Source organism: Leptonychotes weddellii, chromosome X (genome assembly GCF_054177405.1).
Source record: "Leptonychotes weddellii isolate Sample4059 chromosome X, ASM5417740v2, whole genome shotgun sequence".
NCBI lineage: Eukaryota > Metazoa > Chordata > Mammalia > Carnivora > Phocidae > Leptonychotes > Leptonychotes weddellii.
Genome location: NC_138385.1, coordinates 47,960,404 through 47,982,188, shown reverse-complemented (window position 1 = coordinate 47,982,188; position 21,785 = coordinate 47,960,404). Strand labels below are relative to the sequence as shown.

At 36.9% G+C, this 21,785-nt stretch overlaps 1 protein-coding gene and 1 pseudogene across 7 annotated transcripts in view; one reads left to right on the top strand and one right to left on the bottom strand.

Annotated features, from left to right (window-relative positions):
- The window catches only part of APOOL (apolipoprotein O like), a 101,973-nt gene that overhangs the window by 29,934 nt on the left and 50,254 nt on the right, over window positions 1-21,785 (top strand). For 3 of the 7 annotated variants that reach the window (XM_081808574.1, XM_081808573.1, XM_081808568.1), the window contains exons 2-4: window positions 14,446-14,498; window positions 16,463-16,609; window positions 16,851-16,955. The exons of 1 other annotated variant lie outside the window; for it this stretch is intronic. In XM_081808574.1, coding sequence (XP_081664700.1) covers window positions 16,565-16,609; window positions 16,851-16,955 — 150 coding nt within the window. In that variant the 5' untranslated portion in view covers window positions 14,446-14,498; window positions 16,463-16,564. The remainder of the gene's footprint in view (window positions 1-14,445; window positions 14,499-16,462; window positions 16,610-16,850; window positions 16,956-21,785) is intronic. 3 more of the 7 variants (XM_081808569.1, XM_081808571.1, XM_081808570.1) reach the window with 3 other exon arrangements.
- On the bottom strand, window positions 18,306-20,676 carry LOC102736717 (vacuolar protein sorting-associated protein 72 homolog pseudogene; annotated as a pseudogene).

Sequence of the window (21,785 nt, the reverse complement as noted above, 5' to 3'; positions counted from 1 at the left end):
TAGTACAATATCATCTATATTCATTGTACTGTGCTTTCAATCTCTATTGCTTATTTTTTACTCAATATAAGTTTGTACACTTAAACACCATCAATCTTATCTACCTCTGTCCCTTGGTTACTACCATTTGACTGTTCTTTACAGGTTTGACTTTTTAGATTCCACATATAAATGATTTCATACAGTACTTGTCATTCTCTGATTTATCTCACTGATCATACTGTGCTCAGGGGCCATCCATATTGTTACAAATAACAGGATATCATTCTTTCTCAGGGCTGAATAATATTCCATTGTGTATATGTACCACATTCTTTTTCATATTTTCATTCTTTGATGGGCATTTGAGTTGTTTACAAATCTTGGCAATTGTGAATAATGCTGCAATAAACATGGGAGTGCATATTTCTCATTGAAATCTTAATCTCTTCTTTTTGAGATTTTATCCATTTTTTTTTCTCATAAGAAAAACCTAATGTTAGAGCTCTAAAGCAGTGCTATCCAATAAAACTTTCTTCAATGATGAAGTGTTCTGTTTTGGTGCTGTTCAGTGTGATAGCCACTAGAGTCACATGTATCTTTTGAGGCCTTGAACTGTGGTTAGGGGATGAAGGAACTGCATTCTCAATTTTATTTAATTTTAATTAATTGAAATACAAATTTAAATAACATATGTGAGTAGTGGCTACCATATTGGACAGTATAGTTCTAAGGGTCCTAAGAAATTATCTGCTTGAGGTCTTTCATTTTACAAATAAGGAGATTTTGGCCCAGAGATTATGTAGTTGTTTAAGAACAGAACTGGGATTAAACACAGGTATCCAGATGTTCACATCAGTGGTATTACTAGAAATGAACACTTTGAAATTTTTTTGGACGCTTTGAAATTTTTTTTTAAGATTTTATTTATTTGACAGAGAGAGACACAGCGAGAGAGGGAACAGAAGCAGGGGGAGTGGGAGAGGGAGAAGCAGGCTCCCCGCAGAGCAGGGAGCCGGATGCGTGGCTCCATCCCAGGACCCCGGGATCATGACCTGAGCCGAAGGCAGACGCTTAACGACTGAGCCACCCAGGTGCCCCAGACACTTTGAAATTTTTAAGTTGCTAATCAAATTGTAATTATTACTTTTACTTCATTTATTGTGTTTAGTTGCAATTACCCAGTTCTCCTATCCTTTCTGCTTCCTCTACTTCACACACTCCTATATTCTCTCCATCAAAAAAAATATGTCTTTAGGGTGAAGTTTTCAAATTAATTTAACTAGGAAGTAGGTTTTCATTGTGTGTGATTTTAAATGACTTTTACATCTCAATTTTTGAAATTCCTTCTGTGGTCTCCACATTCAAGATGTTCAATGTGGGTAAAAGAGTGATTCTGGTCATATAATCTAGAGTATTATTTTGATATAAGGTAATTATTTATTCATAATTTCCCTTGTAGTTTTAAGAGAAATAAGGTGGCAATATTTTATCTGTAGTAAATTATGCACTGGGAAATGATCACTGAACTTCAGAATTGTGCATTGTCAAAATTAGGAGGATGGGAGAAGATATTTGCAAATGACGTATCAGATAAAGGGCTATTATCCAAAATCTATAACGAACTTAATCAAACTCAACATCCAAAGAACAAATAATCCAAGCAAGAAATGGGCAGAAGCTATGAATAGACATTTCTCCAAAGAAGACATCCAAATGGCCAAAAGACACATAAAAAATGTTCCACATCCCTTGGCATCAGGGAAATACGAATCAAAACCACAGTGAGATACCACCTCACACCAGTCAGAATGGCTAAAATTAACAAGTCAGGAAATAACAAATGTTGGTAAGGATGCAGAGAAAGGGGAACCCTTTTACACTGTTGGTGGGAATGTAAGCTGGTGCAGCCACTCTGGAAAACAGTATGGAGGTTCCTGAAGAAGTTGAAAATATAGCTATCCTGTGACCCAGCAATTGCACTACTAGGTATTTACCTCAAAGATACAAATGTAGTGAAACGAAGGGGCACCTGCACCCCACTGTTTATAGCAGCAGTGTCCACAATAGCCAACATGTGGAAAGAGCTGAGATGTCCATGGACACAGGAATGGATAAAGAAAATGTGGCATATATATACAATGGAATATTACTCAGCCATCAGAAAGGATGAATACTTATCATTTACATTGATGTGGGTGGAACTGGAGGGTATTATGCTGATCGAAATAAGTCAGTCAGAGAATGACAGTTATCATAAGGTTTCACTCAAATGTGGAATATGAGAAATAGGGCAGAGGACCATTGGGGAAAGGAGGGAAAACTGAATGGGAAGTCATCAGGGAGAAAAACCATGAGAGACTCTTAACTGTAGGAAACAAACTGAGGGTTGCTAGAGTGGAGGTGGGTAGGTGGATGGGGTAATTGGGTGATGAGCATTAAGGAGGGCACATGATGTGATGAGCACTGGGTGTTATACACAGCTGATAAATTATTGAACACTACATCTGAAAGTAATGATGTACTGTAAGTTGGCTAATTGAATTTAAATTTAAAAGAAGAAGCTAAGGATAATTGTTGGGGAGTAGTGGGAAATAAGACTACCTGTATAGATTGGAGATAGATTATGGACACCAGCCACAGATTATGGAAAGTACAAAATGGTTCTACATAGTGTTCTAGGCAAGAAGTTGCCAATTTTCTTGAGCAGAGTAGTAATCTGACAAAAGAATGATTTTAGTTTGACAGTGGTAATTACAGTTGGTTGGAATTAGATGAGAATGGAGTGATGGCCTTTGGCTAAGGAGATTGGTGATGATGGAAATGATGATGATGATGGTTATAATTAATATGTATGAGCCCCTCTTCTCTGCTTGTTCCTGTGAGATAAGTAATATTACAGTGTTTTAAAATTGACACCCATTCAAATCACTTGCCCAAAGCCACACCACTAGTAAGTAATATAGCTCAAATTTGAAACTAGGTCTCACTCTGAAGTCTCTCCTCTCTCCATTATTTTACCATCCAGGCAGTAAAGGCCTGGTCTCGGGTGGTGGACCCTATTGCACTCTGTACCTGCCTGTATAATAACATTCATCACAGTGGGCTCTTTTGGTAGTATATATTTGTCTTCTCTACTAGACTGTGATTCTTTGAGGACATGGATTTTATCTTAATCATTTTAGTAACCCAGCACCTAAATTGTACATTAGGCACTTGAAAATGTTTGTTGAGGGGCGCCTGGGTGTCTCAGTCAGTTAAGCATCTGACTTCCTCAGGTCGTGATCTCAGGGTCCTGGGATCACACTCCCTGCTTAGCAGGGAGTCTGCTTCTCCCTCTGCCCCTCCCCCTGCACATGCTTTCTCTCTCTCTCAAATAAATAAATAAAATCTTTTTTAAGAAATTGTTTGTTAAATGAAAGGATAGAGAGTACAGAGTAAGCAAGAGATATAAACAAACAATTTTTGTACTTGAGTGCACTAGAATATTAAAGTTGGAATTCTAGAATTCTTTCTTCTGTTCTTGCCTTTTATCAGTATTAGTAAACTGCCCTCATTTCAACTGAAAAATGCTGTTGACAGATAATAATGGGATATATCCTAAGTTTCATAGGAGTTTTTAAAAATTTTTTATTATGGAAAATCTCAAACATTTACAAAAGTAAGATAACAATGTGAAATAAAATAATGTAATATAGCATAATATAATATGTAATGTAACATGTAATATATGCCTATCCCCAAGCTTCAACAATAATCAAGTCCTGGCAAATCTTGTTTCATCTTTACCCCATCCCTGGAATATTTTGAAACAGATCCCAGACATATTTCATCTGTAAAAATATTAGCATATATCTCTTAAAAAACTGGAACTCTTTAAAAAATTATCATACATAAAAATTCCCTAATACCAGATATCTGGCCAATGTTAAAATATCCCTGAATATGAGGTTGGTTGGGAAGATGACATAGTGGGAGGACTCTGAGCTCACCTCCTCCCACAGATAGAACTAGATAACACTCACATCAGCTTAAGTAACCCAGAAAATGATACGACAACTGGCAGGACAAACTCTGGAGATACAGCCTGGAAGGAGCAGTTTGAAAAACACCAGGGGTATATGGGAGGTAGTTATTTACTCACCTCAGAGCATGGCCCGGAGAGACAAGGATCATGGTGAGACCCCTCCAGGAACAAAGGAGATGGCAGGCACTAATTCCCTCCCCTGCCCCCAGGTATGAACAGTGGACACTTGCTGTGACCAGAGCACCACACACACTCCTTACTTAACATCTTATACCAAGCCCTGCCCATCCCTCACCCAGCATGCTTCTGTGGATCCTCATCTCCCAGTCTTGCTACACTTAGTCCTGGTGCTGCAAACCCCTCCCTCAGAAGATAGGAGCAAACCTTCCTAATACCACATCTCCCAACCTGTGTGTTTTGTAGGACCTCAGTTCCAGGGGTGCTGGGGGCAGGTCTCGTTTCACAAACAGACCACCACATACCATGTTAAAATGTGCCACAACCTGCTGGGGACCAAACACTGCTCACAATAAGCAAAGAGAACCTCTGCAGACAACTGGACTGAAGGAAAAAGAGGCCAAGACTCAACAGCAGAGCACATGCAACACACATAGGACACAGTCCCTGAAATGCTAGGCCCTGGGGAACAGGGGACACTGCACTGCAGGGCACTACAGGATCTCTTTTTCTTAAGGCCATTACCTTCAAAAGCAAGAGACATAGCTAAGTTTACTAACATACAGAAACAGACACACAAACAAAATTAGAAGACAGAGAAATATATCCCAAATGAAAGAACAAGACAAACCACAGCAAGAGACCTAAGCAAAACAAATATAAATAATATGGCTGATAGAGAATTTAAAGTAATGATCATAAAGATACTCAATGGACTTGAGAAGAGTGTGGAGGATATCAGAGAGACACTTCACAAAGAGATACAAAGGAACCAATCAGAGATGAAGAACACAATAAATGAAATTAAAAAGGCACTTAATGGAAAAAATAGGCTAGAGGAAGCAGAGGAACAAATTAACTACCTGGCAGACAGAGTAATGGGAAGTAACTAAGCTCAGCAAAGGAGAAGAAAATTATTCAAATTGAGAACAGTCTTAGGGAACTCAGTGACTTCATCAAACACTTCATCTGCATTATAGAGATCTCAGAAGAAGAAGATTGAGAAAAGGAGGCAGAAGATTTATTTGAAGAAATAAGAGCTGAATACTTCCCTAATTTGGGGAAGGAAACAGATACTCAGATCCAGGAGGCACAGAGATCCCCCAACAAAATCAACCAGAGGAGGTCCAAACCAAGACACATGGTAATTAAATGGCAAAAAAGTAGTGATAGAAGAGGGAGAGAACAGGAAGATGGCAGCAGAGTTGGAGGAACCTAGGTTCCTCTCTTCGCATGAATACAACTAAGTAACTATCAAATCATCCTAAATACCCCAGAAATTGACCTGAAGACTGGCAGAAGAAACTTCACAACTAAAGGGAGAGAAGAGGCCACTCTAAGAAGGTAGGAAGTACAGGGATGTGGTTTAGGGGATAAACAGATCCTGGCTGCTGCAGTGGGGAGGGAGCTAAGGTTGTGGAGAGGGCAAAAGAGAGAGGAGCACATAGGGGAATGCACAAGGAGAATGTTTCTCCATAGCCACTGGCTTGGAAAATGAGAGGCACTGGATTTTGTGAGTTCATGCAATCAGTGGGGCTTAAAACCTGGAGTTTTAAAGGTCAGCGGGCTTGGTTGGGATAGAGCCGTGAGAGTATTACACTGCTCCTGGAGAGAAGAAAGGCAAATAGCCCAGGGTAGACAGCTTGGAAACAGTGATCTGAGGAGTGCCTGAGGCACACACTGGGGATATTATTCACCAGTCATGGAGACTCCTCTCCCAGAACAAAGGAGCTGGCTGACACCATTTCCCTCCCCGACCCCTTGGCATAAACAAAGACCAACCTGCCTTAAGCTGTGCAGCTCTGGCATGGGGCTGCCTAACTTGCATACACCAGCCACAGCCCCCTGTGCTCTTGTGGGCCTGCCCTTCTCAGTCATGCTTGCCTCAGTCCTAGCAGGGTGGGCCCATCCCCTCCTAAGACCAGCACAAACCCCTGCCCACACCCTGTGTCCCAAACAGTTCTGTAGGCCTCAGTTCTGGTGGAGGTGGTGACAAGTCTCATTTCATAACCAGACTAGATCACACCTAGTTAAAACTCATCACATTCAGGCCAGGGACCAAACACTGCCCATAGAAGGCAAGGAGAGCCTCTGCAGATGACTGGCCTGAAGGATAGAGCAGCTAGAACATAACAGCAGAACGCATACAACACACAATTGAGACACTCCTTGAAGTAACAGGCCCTGAGTACTACATGACCTCTTCATAAAGCCGTTACTTGCAGCAGCAGTACGTAACTGACTTTTCTAACACAGGGAAGAAAGCAGAGACGTAGACAAAATGCCAAAATGGAGAATTTATCCCAAATGAAAGAATGAAATCTTACGGCCAGAGATCTTAGTGAAACAGATAGAAATAACATGCCTGATGGAGAATTTAAAGCAGTGATCATAAGTATACACACTGGACATGAGAAAAGAATGGAAAACATCACAGAGACTATTACCACAATGATAAAAGATAAAAAAAGAATCAGAGATGAAGAATGTAATAAACCAGATTAGGAACATATTAATGCAATGAACAGCAGGCTGGAAGATGCAGAGGAATTAATTAGTGACCCAGAAAACAACATAATGGAAAGCAATGAGGCTGAAAAAAGGAATTACACAAAACAAAAATAGACTTAGGGAACTCAGTGACTCCACCAAATGTAGTAACATTTGTATTCTAGGAGTCCCAGAAAAAGAGAGGGAAGTGGGGGCAGAAATTTTTGAAGAGCTAATAGCTGAAAACGTCTCTATTCTGGGAAAGGAAACAAATATCCAGATCCAGGAGGCACACAGAACTCCCATCACAATCAACAAAAGCAGGCCCACACCAAGACGTATTTTAATTAAATTTGAAAAATGTACTGGTAAAACTTCTTAAAAGCAGCAAGACAAAAGAAGTCCTAAACTTACAAGGGAAAACCCATAAGGCTAGCTGGAGATTTCTCAAAGAGAAACTTGGTAAGCCAGAAGAGAGTGGCATGATACATTCAAAGTGCTGAATGGGAAAAATCTGCAACAGAGAATACTCAATCTAGCAAGGCTAGCTATCCCAGCTCTGCAAGAAATATTAAAGGGGACTCTGAATGGAAAGGAGAGACCAAAAGTGACAGTATTAAGGCAGGAAGCACAAAAGCAGTAAAAATGACTATTTCTGTAAAAAGACAGTCAAAGAACTCACACACAAAAAGGACAAATGTAATAACATATACCTAAAACATGAGGAGGAGAGGAAGAAAGAATGGGTTGATACTTGAACGACCATGAACTTAAAAGAGACTGCTATTTGCAGAAGAGGTTACATAGAAAGTTAGTGGTAACCATCTATCAAAAACCATTAATACATACGCTAAGGATAAAGGGAAAGAAATCCAAATATATCACTAAAGAAAATCAGTGAAACTTGAGAGAAATACAAGAAAGGAACAGAAAAAATTTCCAGAAAAAAACACAAAACAAGGAATAAAATTGCAATACATACATATCTATTAATAATTACTTTGTTATATGGACTCAGTGCTCCAATCAAAAGATTTACGGTGTCAGATTGTATAAAAGAAACCAGACCGGGGTGCCTGGATGGCTCAGTTGGTTAAGTGTCTGCCTTCGGATCAGGTCATGAACCCAGGGTCCTGGGATTGAGCCCTGCATTGGGCTCCCTGCTCAGCGGGGAGCCTGCTTCTCCCTCTGCCGCTCCTCCCTGCTTGTGCTCTCTGTCTCTGAAATAAATAAATAAATAAAAATCTTAAAAAAAAAATAAGCCAGACCCATCTCTATGCTACTTACAAGAGATTCATTATAGACTTAAAGACACTTGCAGATGAAAGTGAGGGGATGGAGAAATGTTTGTCATGCAAATGGGTGTCAAAAGAAAGCTGGAATAGCAATAGTTATATTGGACAAACTAGATTTTAAAGCAGAGACTGCCACAAGGCACAATAATGGCACTGTATAATAATAAAGGGGACAATCCAGCAAGAAGATAGAGGAGTTGTAAATATTTATGCACCCAAGATGGGAGCACCCAAATACATAGAACGATTAATAAGAAACACTAAGGAACTAATCAATAGTACTACAATAACAAATAGTATGGGACTTTAACACCCCACTTATATCAATGGACAGATCATCCAAACAGAAAATCAGCAAGGAAACAATGGCTTTGAATGACACACTGGACCAGATTGATTGAACAGATATATACAGGACTTTCCATCCTAAAACAGCAGAATACACATTCTTTTCAAGTGTACATGGAACATTCTCCAGAATAGGTTACATATTATGTCACAAAAAATGGCCTCAACAAATACAAGATTGAAGTCATACCATGCAACTTTTCTGACCACAGTGCTATGAAACTTGGTCAACCACAAGAAATAATTTGGAAAGTACACAAGTACATGGAGGTTAAGTAACATGGTACCAAACAATGAATGGGTCAAGCAGGAAATAAAAAATAAAAAAAAGATATTGAAACAAATGAAAATTAAAACACAACTACGAAAATGTTTGGGATGCATCAAAAGCAGTCCTAAGAGGGAAGTATGTAGCAATACAGGCCTACCTCAAGAAACAGGAACAATCTCAACCTAATCTTACACCTAAAGGAACTAGAAGAAAAGCAACAAAGGAAGCCTAAGGCCTGTAGAAGGAAGGAAATAATAAAAGAATAGAGCAGAAACAAATGATATAGAAACTAAGAAAACAGTAGAACAGATCAATGAAACCAGGAGCCAATTCTTTGAAAACATCAATAAAATTGATAAATCTCTAGCCAGACTTATCAAAAAAGAAAAGGACCCAAATAAATAAAACCATAAATGAAAGTGGAGAAATATCAACCAACAGCAGAGAAATACAAATAATTATAACAGAATAGTATGAAAAACTATATGCTAAATAATTGGACAACCTAGAAGAGATGGATAAATTCCTAGAAACATATCAACTGTTAAAACTGAAACAGGAAGAAAAAGAAAATTTGAACAGACCAATCACCAGCAAAGAAATTGAATCAGTAATCAAGAATCTCCCAACAAAGTCCAGGACCAGATGGCTTCATGGGAGAATTCTACCAAACACTTAAAGAAGAGTTAATACTTATTCTTCTTAAACAATTCCAAAAATAGAAATGGAAGGAAAAACTTCCAAATTATTCTATCAGGCCAGCATTACCCTGATACAAAAATGAGATACATATACCACAAAAAAGACAACTGCAGGCCAATATCTCTGATGAACATAGATGCAAAAATCCTCAACAAAGTACTAGCTATCAAATCTAAGCATACATTGAAAAAATTATTCACCACAGTCAAGTGGGATTTATTCCTAGATAGCAAGGGTGGTTCAGTATTCACAAATCAATCAATGTGATACACTACATTAATAAAGAAAGAATAAGAACCATATGATCCTCTCAATAGATAACAGAAAAATCATTCGACAAACTACAACATCCATTTATGTTAAAAAGACTAAACAAAGTAGGTTTAGAGGGAACATACCTCAACATAATAAAGGCCATATGCTAAAAACCCACAGCTAATATCCTCAATGGGGAAAATACTGAGAGCATTTCACCTAGGGTCAGGAACACAACAGCAATGTCCACTCTCACCACTGTTATTTAATGTATTACTGGAAGTGCTAGCCACAGCAATCAGACAACAAAAAGAAAGAAAAGGCATCCAAATCAGCAAGTAAGAAGTCAGACTTTCACTATTTGCAGGGTGCTATATATAGATAAATTAAAACACCCCACCAAAAAGCTGCTAGAACTGATAAAAGAATTCAGTAAAGTTGCGGTATACAAAATCAATGTACAGACATTACTCCATTTCTATACACCAGTAATGAAATAGCAGAAAGAGAAATGAAGGAATAAGTCCTATTTACAATTGCATTGAAAACAGTAAGCTACCTTGCAGTAAACCTAACCAAAGAGGTGAAAGTCCTGTACTCTGAAAACTACAAAACACCATTAAAGAAATTGAAGATGACACAAAGGAATGGGAGGACATTTCATGCTCAGGGACTGAAAGAACAAATATTGGTAAAATATCTATAGTACCCAAAGCAATCTACACATTTCCTGCAATCCCTGTCAAAGTAGCAACATCATTTTTCTCAGACCTAGAGCAAATAATCCTACAATTTGTATGGAACCACAAAAGACCCTGAATAGCCAAAGCAATCTTGTAGAAGAAAAGTACAGCTGGAGGCATCACAATTGTGGTCAAATTATTTTACAAAGCTTTAGTGATCAAAACGGTATGGTACTGGCATAAAAATAGAATAGAATAGAATAGAATAGAATAGAATAGAATAGAATAGAATAGAATAGAATAGAAAACCCAGAAATGAACCCACAATTATATGGTCAATTAATCTTTGACAAGGGAGAAAGGAATATCCAATGGGAAAAAGACAAGTCTCTTCAAGTGTTGTTCAGAAAACCGGATAGCAACATGCAAAAGAATGAAATTGGACCACTTTCTTAACCATACACAAAAATAAATTGTAAATGGATTAAAGACCTAAATGTGAGACCTGAAACTATAAAAATCCTAGAAGGGAACACAGGCATTAACTTCTTTGATATTGGCTATAGCAACTTCTTTCTAGATACGTCTCTTGAGGCAAGGGAAACAAGCAAAAATAAACTATTGGGACATCATCAAAATAAAAAGCTTCTGCATAGTGAAGGAAAAAAATCAACAAAACTAAAAGTCAACCTATGGAATAGGAGAAGATATTTGCAAGTTACATATCTGATAAAGGGTTAGTACCCACAATACATAACGAACTTATAAAATTCAACACCTAAGAAATGAATAATCCAATTAAAATGTGCAGAAGACATGGATAGACGTTTTTCCAAAGAAGACATACAGATGGCACACAGACACATGAAAAGATGTTCACCATCACTGATCATTAGGGAAATCCAAATCAAAACTAGAATATCACCTCACACTTGTCAGAATGCGTAAAATCGAAAACATTAGAAGTGTTAGCCAGGATGTGGAGAAAAAGGAACACTCTTGCACCATTTGTGGGAATGCGAACTGGTGCAGCCACTGTGTGAAATGTTATGAAGGTTTTTCAAATAATTAAAAATAGAAGTACCCTATGGTCCCATAATTGCATTACTGGGTATTCACACAAAAAATACAAAAAACGCTAATTCAAAGGGATATATGCACCCCTATGTTTATTGCAGCATTATTTACAGTACATAAACTGTGGAAGCAGCCAAATGCCCATCAGTAGATGAATGGATAAAGAAAATCTGTGTATATATAAATTTTTATACACACACACATACACACACACAATGGGATATTGTTCAGCCATGGAAAGAATGAAATCTTACCATTTGCAGCAACATGGATGGAGCTAGAGTGTGTAATGCTAAGTGAAATAAGTCAGAGAAAGACAAGTACCATTTGATGTCACTCATATGTAGACTTTAAGAAACAAAACAAATGAAGAAGGGAAAAAAAAAAAGACCCAGAAACAGACTATTAACTATGGAGACCAAACTAATGGATACCCGAGGGGAGGTGGGTGGGCAATGGGTGAAACAGGTGACAGTTATTAAAGAATACATTTTAAAAATAATCCCTGAATGTATCATAACTTTTTAAAGTCCATTTTAAAATTCTTGTTCCAAACAGTATCTATATGTTAGAATTTATTGATTTTAAGTCTCATAAGTCTGTTCCTCCATTTTGCTTCATTTATTTATTGAAGAAATCAGGTCATGTCATTTTCCCTTTAGAGTTTCCGAATTCCTGAATTTTCTTAATGAGTTCCCATGGTGCCTTTTAACATGTTTCACTGTATTTATCTCCTCTGTCATAATAATATAGGATAGCTAACTGATAATTCCTATTTAAGTTGAGATCTAGAAGATTTTGCTTTAACTTCATCAATCTTTGTCCCATATGAAAATCTCAAATCTTTCAAATTCCAGTGCACTTTGTCTTATTCTACAAAACAACACACACAAGAGTTTCCTTATAAAATGGCAACGTGGCCTCCAACAGTATGATTATTAGAAACATATTATTAAATACATTATTAAGAACAGTTTTAAGATTTTTGTTGTTTTTGCATTTGTATTTTTTGCTGTTTTCTCTTCTTTGGTTATATTGTTGCCCATTAGGGATGGACAATCAATTACTTGGTTGTAATCACTGTGAATTGCTCCTCTCTTTGATCATTGCCTCTGCATTGTTTGTTGATTTCATTTTCCATTTAGTTTTCCAGGCTTAACCTTTTTAACTTTAAGTTTTTTTAAGATTTTATTTATTTTAGAGGGCGAAAGAGAGAGAAAGCAAGAGTGTGTGAACAGGGGAGGGGCAGAGGGAGAGGGAGAGAAGCAGACTCCCTGCTGAGCGCAGAGCCCAACGTGGGGCACCAATCCCAGGACCCTGAAATCATGACCTGAGCTGATATCAAGAGTCAGATGCTTAACCTACTGAGCCACCCAGGCACCCCTTTTAATTTTTAAATTTAAAAAAATTTTATACTTATCACAGGACTCTTGATTTATTTCTTTTTTTAAATTTAAATTCAATTAGCCAACATATAGTACATCATTAGTTTCAGATGTGGAGTTTAGTAATTCATCAGTTGGATATAACACCCAGGATTCTTGATTTAATACAAAAAATCCTTTGCTACATGATACATCTCTAAAGCAGAACTAATAATTAGGACTGGTTTTATATTAGACTAATAAATATGTAGTCTTTATTACAAAATAGGTAACAAAAATTCTTATAAAGAAAACTTTACATTTCAATTCTCTTTGTAAAGTAGAAAATAACCCATATGTTTATGTTCCCAAGTGAACATGGATAAGGCATTTACCCATTCTGACAAGTGTGAGGTGACATCTCATTCTAGTTTTGATTTGGATTTCCCTAATGATCCCTTCTGTGATCTAATTAGTCCTACATTTTTTTTCACTTTTTTTGATGCTGCTGCTATTTAAAATGGCTCCCATGCATAGTGCACAAGTGCTATTAGTATTTTTAAGTGCAAGAAATACGTGATATGCCTTATAGAGGCATGAGTTACAGTGCTGTTGACCTTAAGTTTAATGTTAATGAATTAACTATATATTAAATAAGGAGTTTTTAAACAGAAACACATATAAATAAAGGTTACATATGGTCAGTTGATAATAAATGTAACCAGAGGCTTGCAAGAAATTAACCCTTAGTTTTCCCTAGGAGCAATGTTTCAGTTTTCACAGCTATTTTATGGAATGCAACTACTGCAAATAATGAGAATCAGCTGTATTTTGATTACAGAAGTGCATGGAAAGGTTGAGTCTTATGTGCGAGTTAATCTGATGCTCATCTTCAGTCTTGGTTTTTGTAAATCTCTGTATGATAGAGTTCTGTTCTAGAACCTGTTATCTTTTGGAGGAAGCCAGTTTTTCTCTGTCACTGATTTTAAACAAGTCATTAATAATTTTGAATTGACAAGTCATTATTTTGAAGTTACAAATAATTTTAATGCAAGATCTTCTTGTGAAAAGTAGGATTGCCTTTGTTCAATTTTAATGCTATTTAATTAATGGCCTTATGGGACTGTAGGTTTGTATAGTACCCTCAAGCTCTGATATTTTTTGAATGTCTTATTTAATTTTCTAAATCAGGAGTTGGCTTTTTTTTCTGTAAAGGGTTAGATAGCAAATTTGTTAGACTCTACAAAACAGAAGGTCACATATTCTTTGTTTCTTATTTTTGTTTTCACTATTCTTTAAATATTAAAAAAAAAAATGAAAATAGGACACCTGGGTGGCTCAGTTGCTTAGGCATCTGCCTTTGGCTCAGGTCATGATCCCAGGTTTCTGGGATCAAGTCCCGCATGGGGCTCCTTACTCAGTGGAGAGCCTGCTTCTCCCTCTGCCTGCCACTCTCCCTGCTTGTGCTCATCGTGCACTCTCTCTCTGACAAATAAATAAATAAAATCTTTAAAAATTAAAAAAAAAAAAAAGAAAACATTCTTAGCTCAGAGACCAGACCAGATTTAGCATAGAGCTGTAATTTGCCAATTCCTATTCTAAATTTTTCATGTGTTATGCAGTCAGCTGCCTCTCTTTGGGTAGGGAATCCCTTCTTCATCAGTATAACCTGTGTTTGAAAAAGCCTGAGGATGCATGTGCCTGTTTTCTTTTGATCAAAATCTTGGCCTTTTCTATTTTGAGACAACAAGTATGCTGTATTTTATTGTTATTACAGATCTCAGCCAGAGCCTGATTAGCATCAAATACATCTGAGAAGAAAAATGAGGAGTAAGTGCAGCCACTTAACAACTTTATTCAGCAAGGAAAGATTGGGGAGCTAAAATTAATTGTCCATTTACCAAGTACAAGCCATTTTTATATAATTATTTATTTAATCTTCATGATAACCATATAAAAGGAAGGCATTTCCATGTTTTTCAGATAAATAAACTGAGACTCTAAGGTAGCACTATCCAGTAGGATTTTTTTCAATGATGGAATTACTGTGTATTTGTCTCTACAGTACACTGTTGAGCACTTGAAATGGAGCTAATGTGATTAAGGATATAACTTTTAAATTTTATTTATTTTTTATTTAAATTTAAATAACCATAAGTAGCTAGTAGTTACCATATTGTGCAGCATAACTCTAAGAACTTAAGTTACTTGCCCAGATATAACAGTTCCACAACTGGAATTCAAAACCAGGTCTGTGTAACTCCTAAGCTCATGGTTTTACCATTATGCCACACTGCCTCATTAGTAAAAGGTGGATGGGCCCTACCCTACTGAATAGAAAATATAGTGAATTTACTTAGGCATTTTTCAAAATATGTTAACTTTTTAGGCCACTAGTTCAGTTAATCTAGACTCTGGAGCCCTGGATCATAAATATCAAGTAACACCTATGACTTTATTTTATAGTCTATATATTATTATTGTATTATGTGAAGATGACTATACTCTGAGAAGATTAGGGTAATTGAAATTTTTTTAGATATTAGCATACTTCAACTGTTTTTTTTGTATTTAAGGAATAAGGTCTAGTCAGCTGTTTTTAAAATAGCTTTTAAATGTGAGAATTTACATTCTTTAATCACTTCAGAGATATATTAACAAAATTTCTCAGGTGCTCCCGAGCATCCTTGATGGCATCAGCTTTAATTTTTTTTATTGAGAAATGACATAGGTACGATGTAGAAATCTTAATTTCATTAGTGAATACTGAGTATAAGGAAATCAAATGTGATGTCTTTTGGGAAGGTAGGCCTAGATAAATTACTCTGTGATGCTGATAATATATATCAGAGGGAGGCTTGAAGGGAAAATAACAGTGAACAAAATTTTTATTAGCATTGAGTCTTCATTTTACCCTGTCTGAAGTCTCAGTCTAAATCAGTCATGACTGGCTTAAACAGGAAGTAGCCTAACTAAAGTCTCTAGCTTCCCTTATTCTGCTCAGAAAATATTGAAAAATGTGTCAGAAATGAAGTATAGGCACTATCACTGTTATCAGAGAACATTTAGAGTCCTTTGACTAGTATTTCTTCCATTTCTTATATAATTTCACTTCTGTGTAAGCCAAAGAGACCTCTTTCCTCTGGATGTCCTTTGTCAATTTCAGCCTTTCCTATGTAAAGAAAATATTTGTTCCCTGGAAAGCTTTTCAGCCGGCCTTAAATGGATAATCTTTGGGGAATATTTTGATACCTGAATGACGCTGGAGCACTTTGTTCTTAGAGCCAGTGATTTTCCTGCATTATTTTTTTTTGTTTAAAAATTTATTAATTTTAGAGATCGGGAGAGAAAGAGAGCATGAGCTGAAGGGGCAGAGGGAGAGAGAATCTCATGCAGACTCTGTGCTCAGCACAGAGCCCAGTGCAGGGCTTGATCTCACAACCCTGAGATCAAGACCTGAGCCAAAACCAAGAGTCGTAGCTTAGCTGACTCTGCCACGCTGGTGCCCCTTTCCTGCATTCTTAATTCAAATCAAGTTATATCCAAAACAAAGTTCACTTTGGTTTAAATAAAGCATGAGATAGGTAAAAAGTGAATGTTTTGGAAAGTTAGGAACAAAGGATTTATAATGGAAGGAAATTATTTTTATAAATAAATATAAGTCGTATTTCAAGATACAACTTGAATCATTCAGTACTCCAGATCACCCTTATCTTTTACTTTCTCCATAGCATTTATCAATTTCTAATATATTATTTATTTATTGTGTTTATTGTCTGTCTGTGCTCCACTAGAATGTCATCTCCAGAAGAGCAAGAATCTTTGTTTTGTTTATCGATACAGCCTAAGCACTGAGACCAGTGGTCTGACACGTATTTGTGTACGAAGTGACTACCATGATCTATCCTACTGAATCCTTCAAATTTTGTATTCACTTCTTGGTAATTATTTTATTGGTATATTCCATATGAAGTAGACAGTTAACTAATAAAAATAATTACTATCTAGGATGATATGAGAATTTTAGGAATTATACTGTAAAAATATATGCAGCAATTTGGAGTGCTTGAGTTTTTAATACTTTAAATAAAACCCATAGTGTTGCTTGGATACCCCCAAAATGTATCAGGAAATGGAGGATGGGGAGCTTTTCAATTAAAAATAATGATATATCTTTCTCAGATGGGAAAGCTGACAACCATACCTGGAGGTCTGATATGTGCATCTATAACTGTGCATGCAGCTAAAGAAGAAGAATACAAAAAGCAGCTAGTAAAACCAGAGCAGGTAATTTGCCTACAAAAGTTTGTGCATTTTGTATAACATAAATATGATGCAAAAGCCATGAGTGTTTTTATTTTTGACTTATCTCTCTTCATCAAAAATGTATTTGAAGTATTTGTTAGGCACATTTTATAAGTCGAAAGAAATAGTCGTAGGGTGTGTCAAAATAAACACTGTATTTATTATATTTAAATCAAACATCTAAAATTCTAACTCCAGTGAAAAAAATTAGTGATTTTTCTTAGTGAATAATCAATTAGTAGTACAGGATCTTAGTACTTAGAAGCAGTCTGATTTTTTTTCTTGACAAATTTATACAAGTACACCTGATACTTGAAAACCTTAGTTTAAGAAATTCATTAAGATCTCAGCTTTGAAAGTGACCTTAGATGTTTTCTAGTGCAGCCTTCTGTGGTACTGTAATCCCCTCTACAATAGGCACACTAAGTGGCCATTTATCTTCTATAACAATAAAATTCTGGAAAAAGGAACCTAAGGCAGTCTATCCATTTTCTGGCAGCTCTCATTCAGCTTGAGGTCCTTCCTTATGTCAGACACAGCCATGTCTCATAATAAGTTCTGTCCTTTGGCCTTGTATCTCTTGGCATTGGTACCATATAGAAAAATTCTCATCCCTCTTCCACAAAACAACTCTTCAGATATCAGTTACATTTTAAGTAATTTTGTATCCTGGATAAGTATATTAGTAGCTTTAACCCTCATATGTCATAGCTTGGAGTTCTTGCACTATAATGGTCATTCTTTGCCAAACATGTTTAGGATGGTTAGTGTTTTTTTCAGGTGACTGTAGGATAGAGTCAGATTCTGACTTCTTGTTTTAGATAATATATCTCTATTAATACTGCCTGAGATCACATTCATTTTTATGTTTATATTTGTTTTGAGTGTCCTTATAATCAACCTTGCTTATAATCAGCTTTTGACCATGACATAGTAAACTTGGAGTTCTCTAAAATTAATTAAACTTCTTTATATGGGCTACTTGTAAGCTGTCTTTTTCCAATCTGTACTTAAGTATATGGACTTTTTGCACTCCATTACAGGTCCAATTATGCCTGTTAAATTTTATTGATCTAGTCTATCATACCAGCTTGTTGATACTTAATTGTGGCTGTTGATTCTGTTCACCATTGTACTTTTTTTTTTAAGGGGATCTTTCTCTTTTATTAGATAAAAAACACAAATAAAACCTGGAGGAACTGGGGGAAGGAAATATAGAAAAGGCCTGGGCAAAGCTCAGAGATGACAAAGGGGAAAAGCAGGGAGTAGAGGGGAAACAGTAAGAGCCCCAAGTCAGGGCATGAAAGAGGTTTCTAAAGAGTAAACATCTCCTTATTTGATGATAATTTTCTGGTGCAAGACTTGGGGCCCAGAGCCAGGGAGTGGCTCGGGAAGTGCTGAGGCAGTGGGTGGCAATCCATGGGCAATGATGTTCTACTTGTAGGCCTCATGGATGATCTTGAAGCCTTGAGCAGTGGTGTAGGGGATGTCTGTGACAGGGTCCCAGTACAGGGCTGGGCAGTGGGTCACAGGGCAGACCTCCCAAACAGAGACCTTGGGGGCAGCCCTTGGGAAAACCATTCCTCAAATGTCACATCACTGAAAATAATGAAGGTACAGGAGCAGTGAGCAGGAGGGTTGATGGGTCCAGTGCTGGCACGGGGAGTCAGTGCAGAAGCTGTGGGAGCAGGATCCAGTCCTTCCACATCCACATTCTCTTCTTTAGGGCCTGGCTCCCCAACAAGCAGCACTGCCACTGAATGATAGGTGATTATGGGCCCAGGGCACGTCTACTTCTTGTGCACCTGCTTCTTTTTGTCAACCTTGATCTGCTCATATGTTTCTAATAAACATAAGTTCAGCTCCTCTGTGATCTTGGCCTCTCTGAGCAGCACCTCCTGGATCAGTAGCCACTCCCAGTGGGGCCTCTTTCACTGCTGTGACTGGCGCTGCCTCTCCTGTACCCAAAGGAATGTCTGTCACGTATGCTCAGCTGTAGACTGACACATGGAGTTCTGTCAGAGCCATTTTCCTGTAGTTCCTAGTGGCAGCAGTGCTTTCTCTTATTAGGCCTTCTGAGAGCTACCAGCTGGAGTGCTGACTTTTCGAGGTCTCAAGATCTTGAGAGGCTCCTTATATGCTTTGGTGACTACTCAGCACTTCCTTCTTGGCTCTTCTGCTTCTCTATCACTGGATGGTTCATCCCCTTCATGGATGTCGAAGTAGAGTCCACCTAATCCTTGTGTCTGACTGGTGCCCTTGATACTCATTATTTCCCAATTCCTCTGTGAAACCCCCGTAAGTCATCTGGTAGAACTCGTCTTTCTCCTCTGCCTCCAGGAATCCAGAAACCTGGTTCCCCACAGTCTTCTGGGGACCCGGTCCCCAGCCAAACTCATACCAAGACCGCTGCTACTAGCAGCCCCTCCCCCAGGGTCCTGTTTACCATTGCAATTTTTACCTTTTCCAGCCTGAAGTCACCCCTAAGCTTTATCTACATTCTTAGAGAAATGTATGTAAGTCTGAATCTGAATCCTGACTCCAGCACTGTTTGGATGACATTAAAGAGAATTCTTAATGGTGGCATAAATATTTGGTTGTATGAATGTACCATTATCAAATGTACAATTTCTATAATTTTTTGGAAATGTAGCGTATTTCCAATTATTTTGCTGTTACAATCAATCAGTGCTTTGTTGAAACACCTTGTACATAAATCTTTATGTACATTTCTGTTTCCTTAAAATGAATTTCTAGAAATGGAATTATAGGTCAGAAGGCATAAAAAATATCAATACATTGCCAAATTGACATGCATAAAGGTAGTATTCATTTAAAAACTATGTCCTGAATTCCTCTTGTATGTGTATGAGGCACTGTATAAGCACTGGGTAAAGTTTTATTAATTTTCATTAGCAGTCTAAGATAGTCACTTTCCTACATACTTGCTGATTCTCAGTTTTCTTTCTCCTTTTTATTAATCTTAGAGGATGATTTTAAGCTTACCTTGACACTCTCATCTTTGAAAAGCTCAAAATCTAGGTATTCCCGAAAATCTATTTGTCCCAAATAGCTGAATTTACATATTTCTGAATTTAAAAATAAATTTGTACTCTTTATTATAGAATACACAGAATTCCTTATATTTATTGTGTTCCACAGTACATTTTAAATAGAATTTAATTGAATTACTTATCAAACAAAATATTCTTTAATAACTGAAACTTTTTACTCTTAAGCCAGCACCTCCACATTTCCTTCTCCACCCCCCTCTGGTAACCACTTTTCTACTCTGTGCTTCTGAGTCTTTTTGTTTGTTGGTTAGTTTGCATTTCAGTTGTAAGTGAGATTGATCTTGTCTTCATTGGCTTATTGGCATTTGTATTTCTTTTTTTTATTCAAGTATAATTAACATATAGTGCTAAAATCGTTTCAGGTATACAGTGTAATGATTCAACAATTCTCTACACTTCTCTGTGCTCATCAAGATAAATATATGCTTAATTCCTTTTATCTATTTCACCCATCCCCCTGGCAACCACCAGTTCCTTCTCTGTATTTAAGAGTCTGGGTTTTTTTCTTTGTCTCTTTTGTCTTTGTTCATTTGTTTTATTTCTTAAATTCCACAAATAAGTGAAGTCTTTTGGTACTTGTCTTTCTCTGACTTAATTCACCTAACATTATACCTTCTAGGTACATCCATGTTGGAAATGTTAATGTTTCATTCATTCTTTCTTATGGCTGAGGAATATTCCATTATATATATATATATAAATTTTCCATTTGAGATATATATCCATTCATTGGTTGATGGACATGTTGGTTGCTTCCATATCTTTGCTATTGTAAATATTGTTACAGTAAACATAGGAGTGCATATATCTTTTTGAATTAGTGTTTTTGTTTCCTTTGGATTACTCTAGTCTTGTAGTATATCTTGAAATCTGACATTGTAATACCTCAAGCTTTGTTCTTTTTTCTTACGATTGTTCAGCTAGGGGTGCCTGGGTGGCACAGTTGGTTAAGCAATCGACTCTTGGTTTCGGCTCAGGTTGTGATCTCAGGTCATGAGATTGAGCCCCACGTTGGGCCCTGTGCTCAGTGTGGAGTCTGCTTAGGATTCTCTCTCCCTCTCCTGCTTGTTTTCTCTCTCTCTCTCCCTCCCTCTCTCTGAAATAAATAAATCTTTTTTTAAGAAAAAAAATTGCTTTCACCATTTGAGGTCTTTTGTGGTTACATACAAATTTGGGGATAATTTGTCCTAGTTCTGTGAAAATTGTTCTTGGTATTTTGATAGGGATTGCATTAAATCTGTGGATTGCTTTGTGTAGGATGGACATTTTAGCAACGTTTATTCTTCTAGTCCATGAGGGTGGAATGTCTTTCCATTTCTTTGTGTCATCTTCAGTTTCTTTCATCAGTGATTTATAGGTTTTGGAGTACCAGTATTTCACCTTCCTGGTTAAGTTTATTCCTAGGTATTTTATTATTTTTGGTCCACTTGTCATTGGGATTGTTTCCTTAATTTCTCTTTCTGCTACTTCATTATTAGTGTGTAGAAATGCAATGAATTTCTGTATATTACTTTCATATCCTGTGACTTTGCTGAATTATCAGTTGTGGTAGTTATTTGATGGTTCTTTAGGGTTCTCTACGTATAATACTGTCATCTGCAAAGAGTGAATGTTGTATTTCTTCCTTATCAATTTGGATGCCTTTTCTATCTTTTTCTTTTTTTTTTTTCCATGTTTATTTATTTATTTATTTTATTCTTATGTTAATCCCCATACATTACATCATTAGTTTTAGATG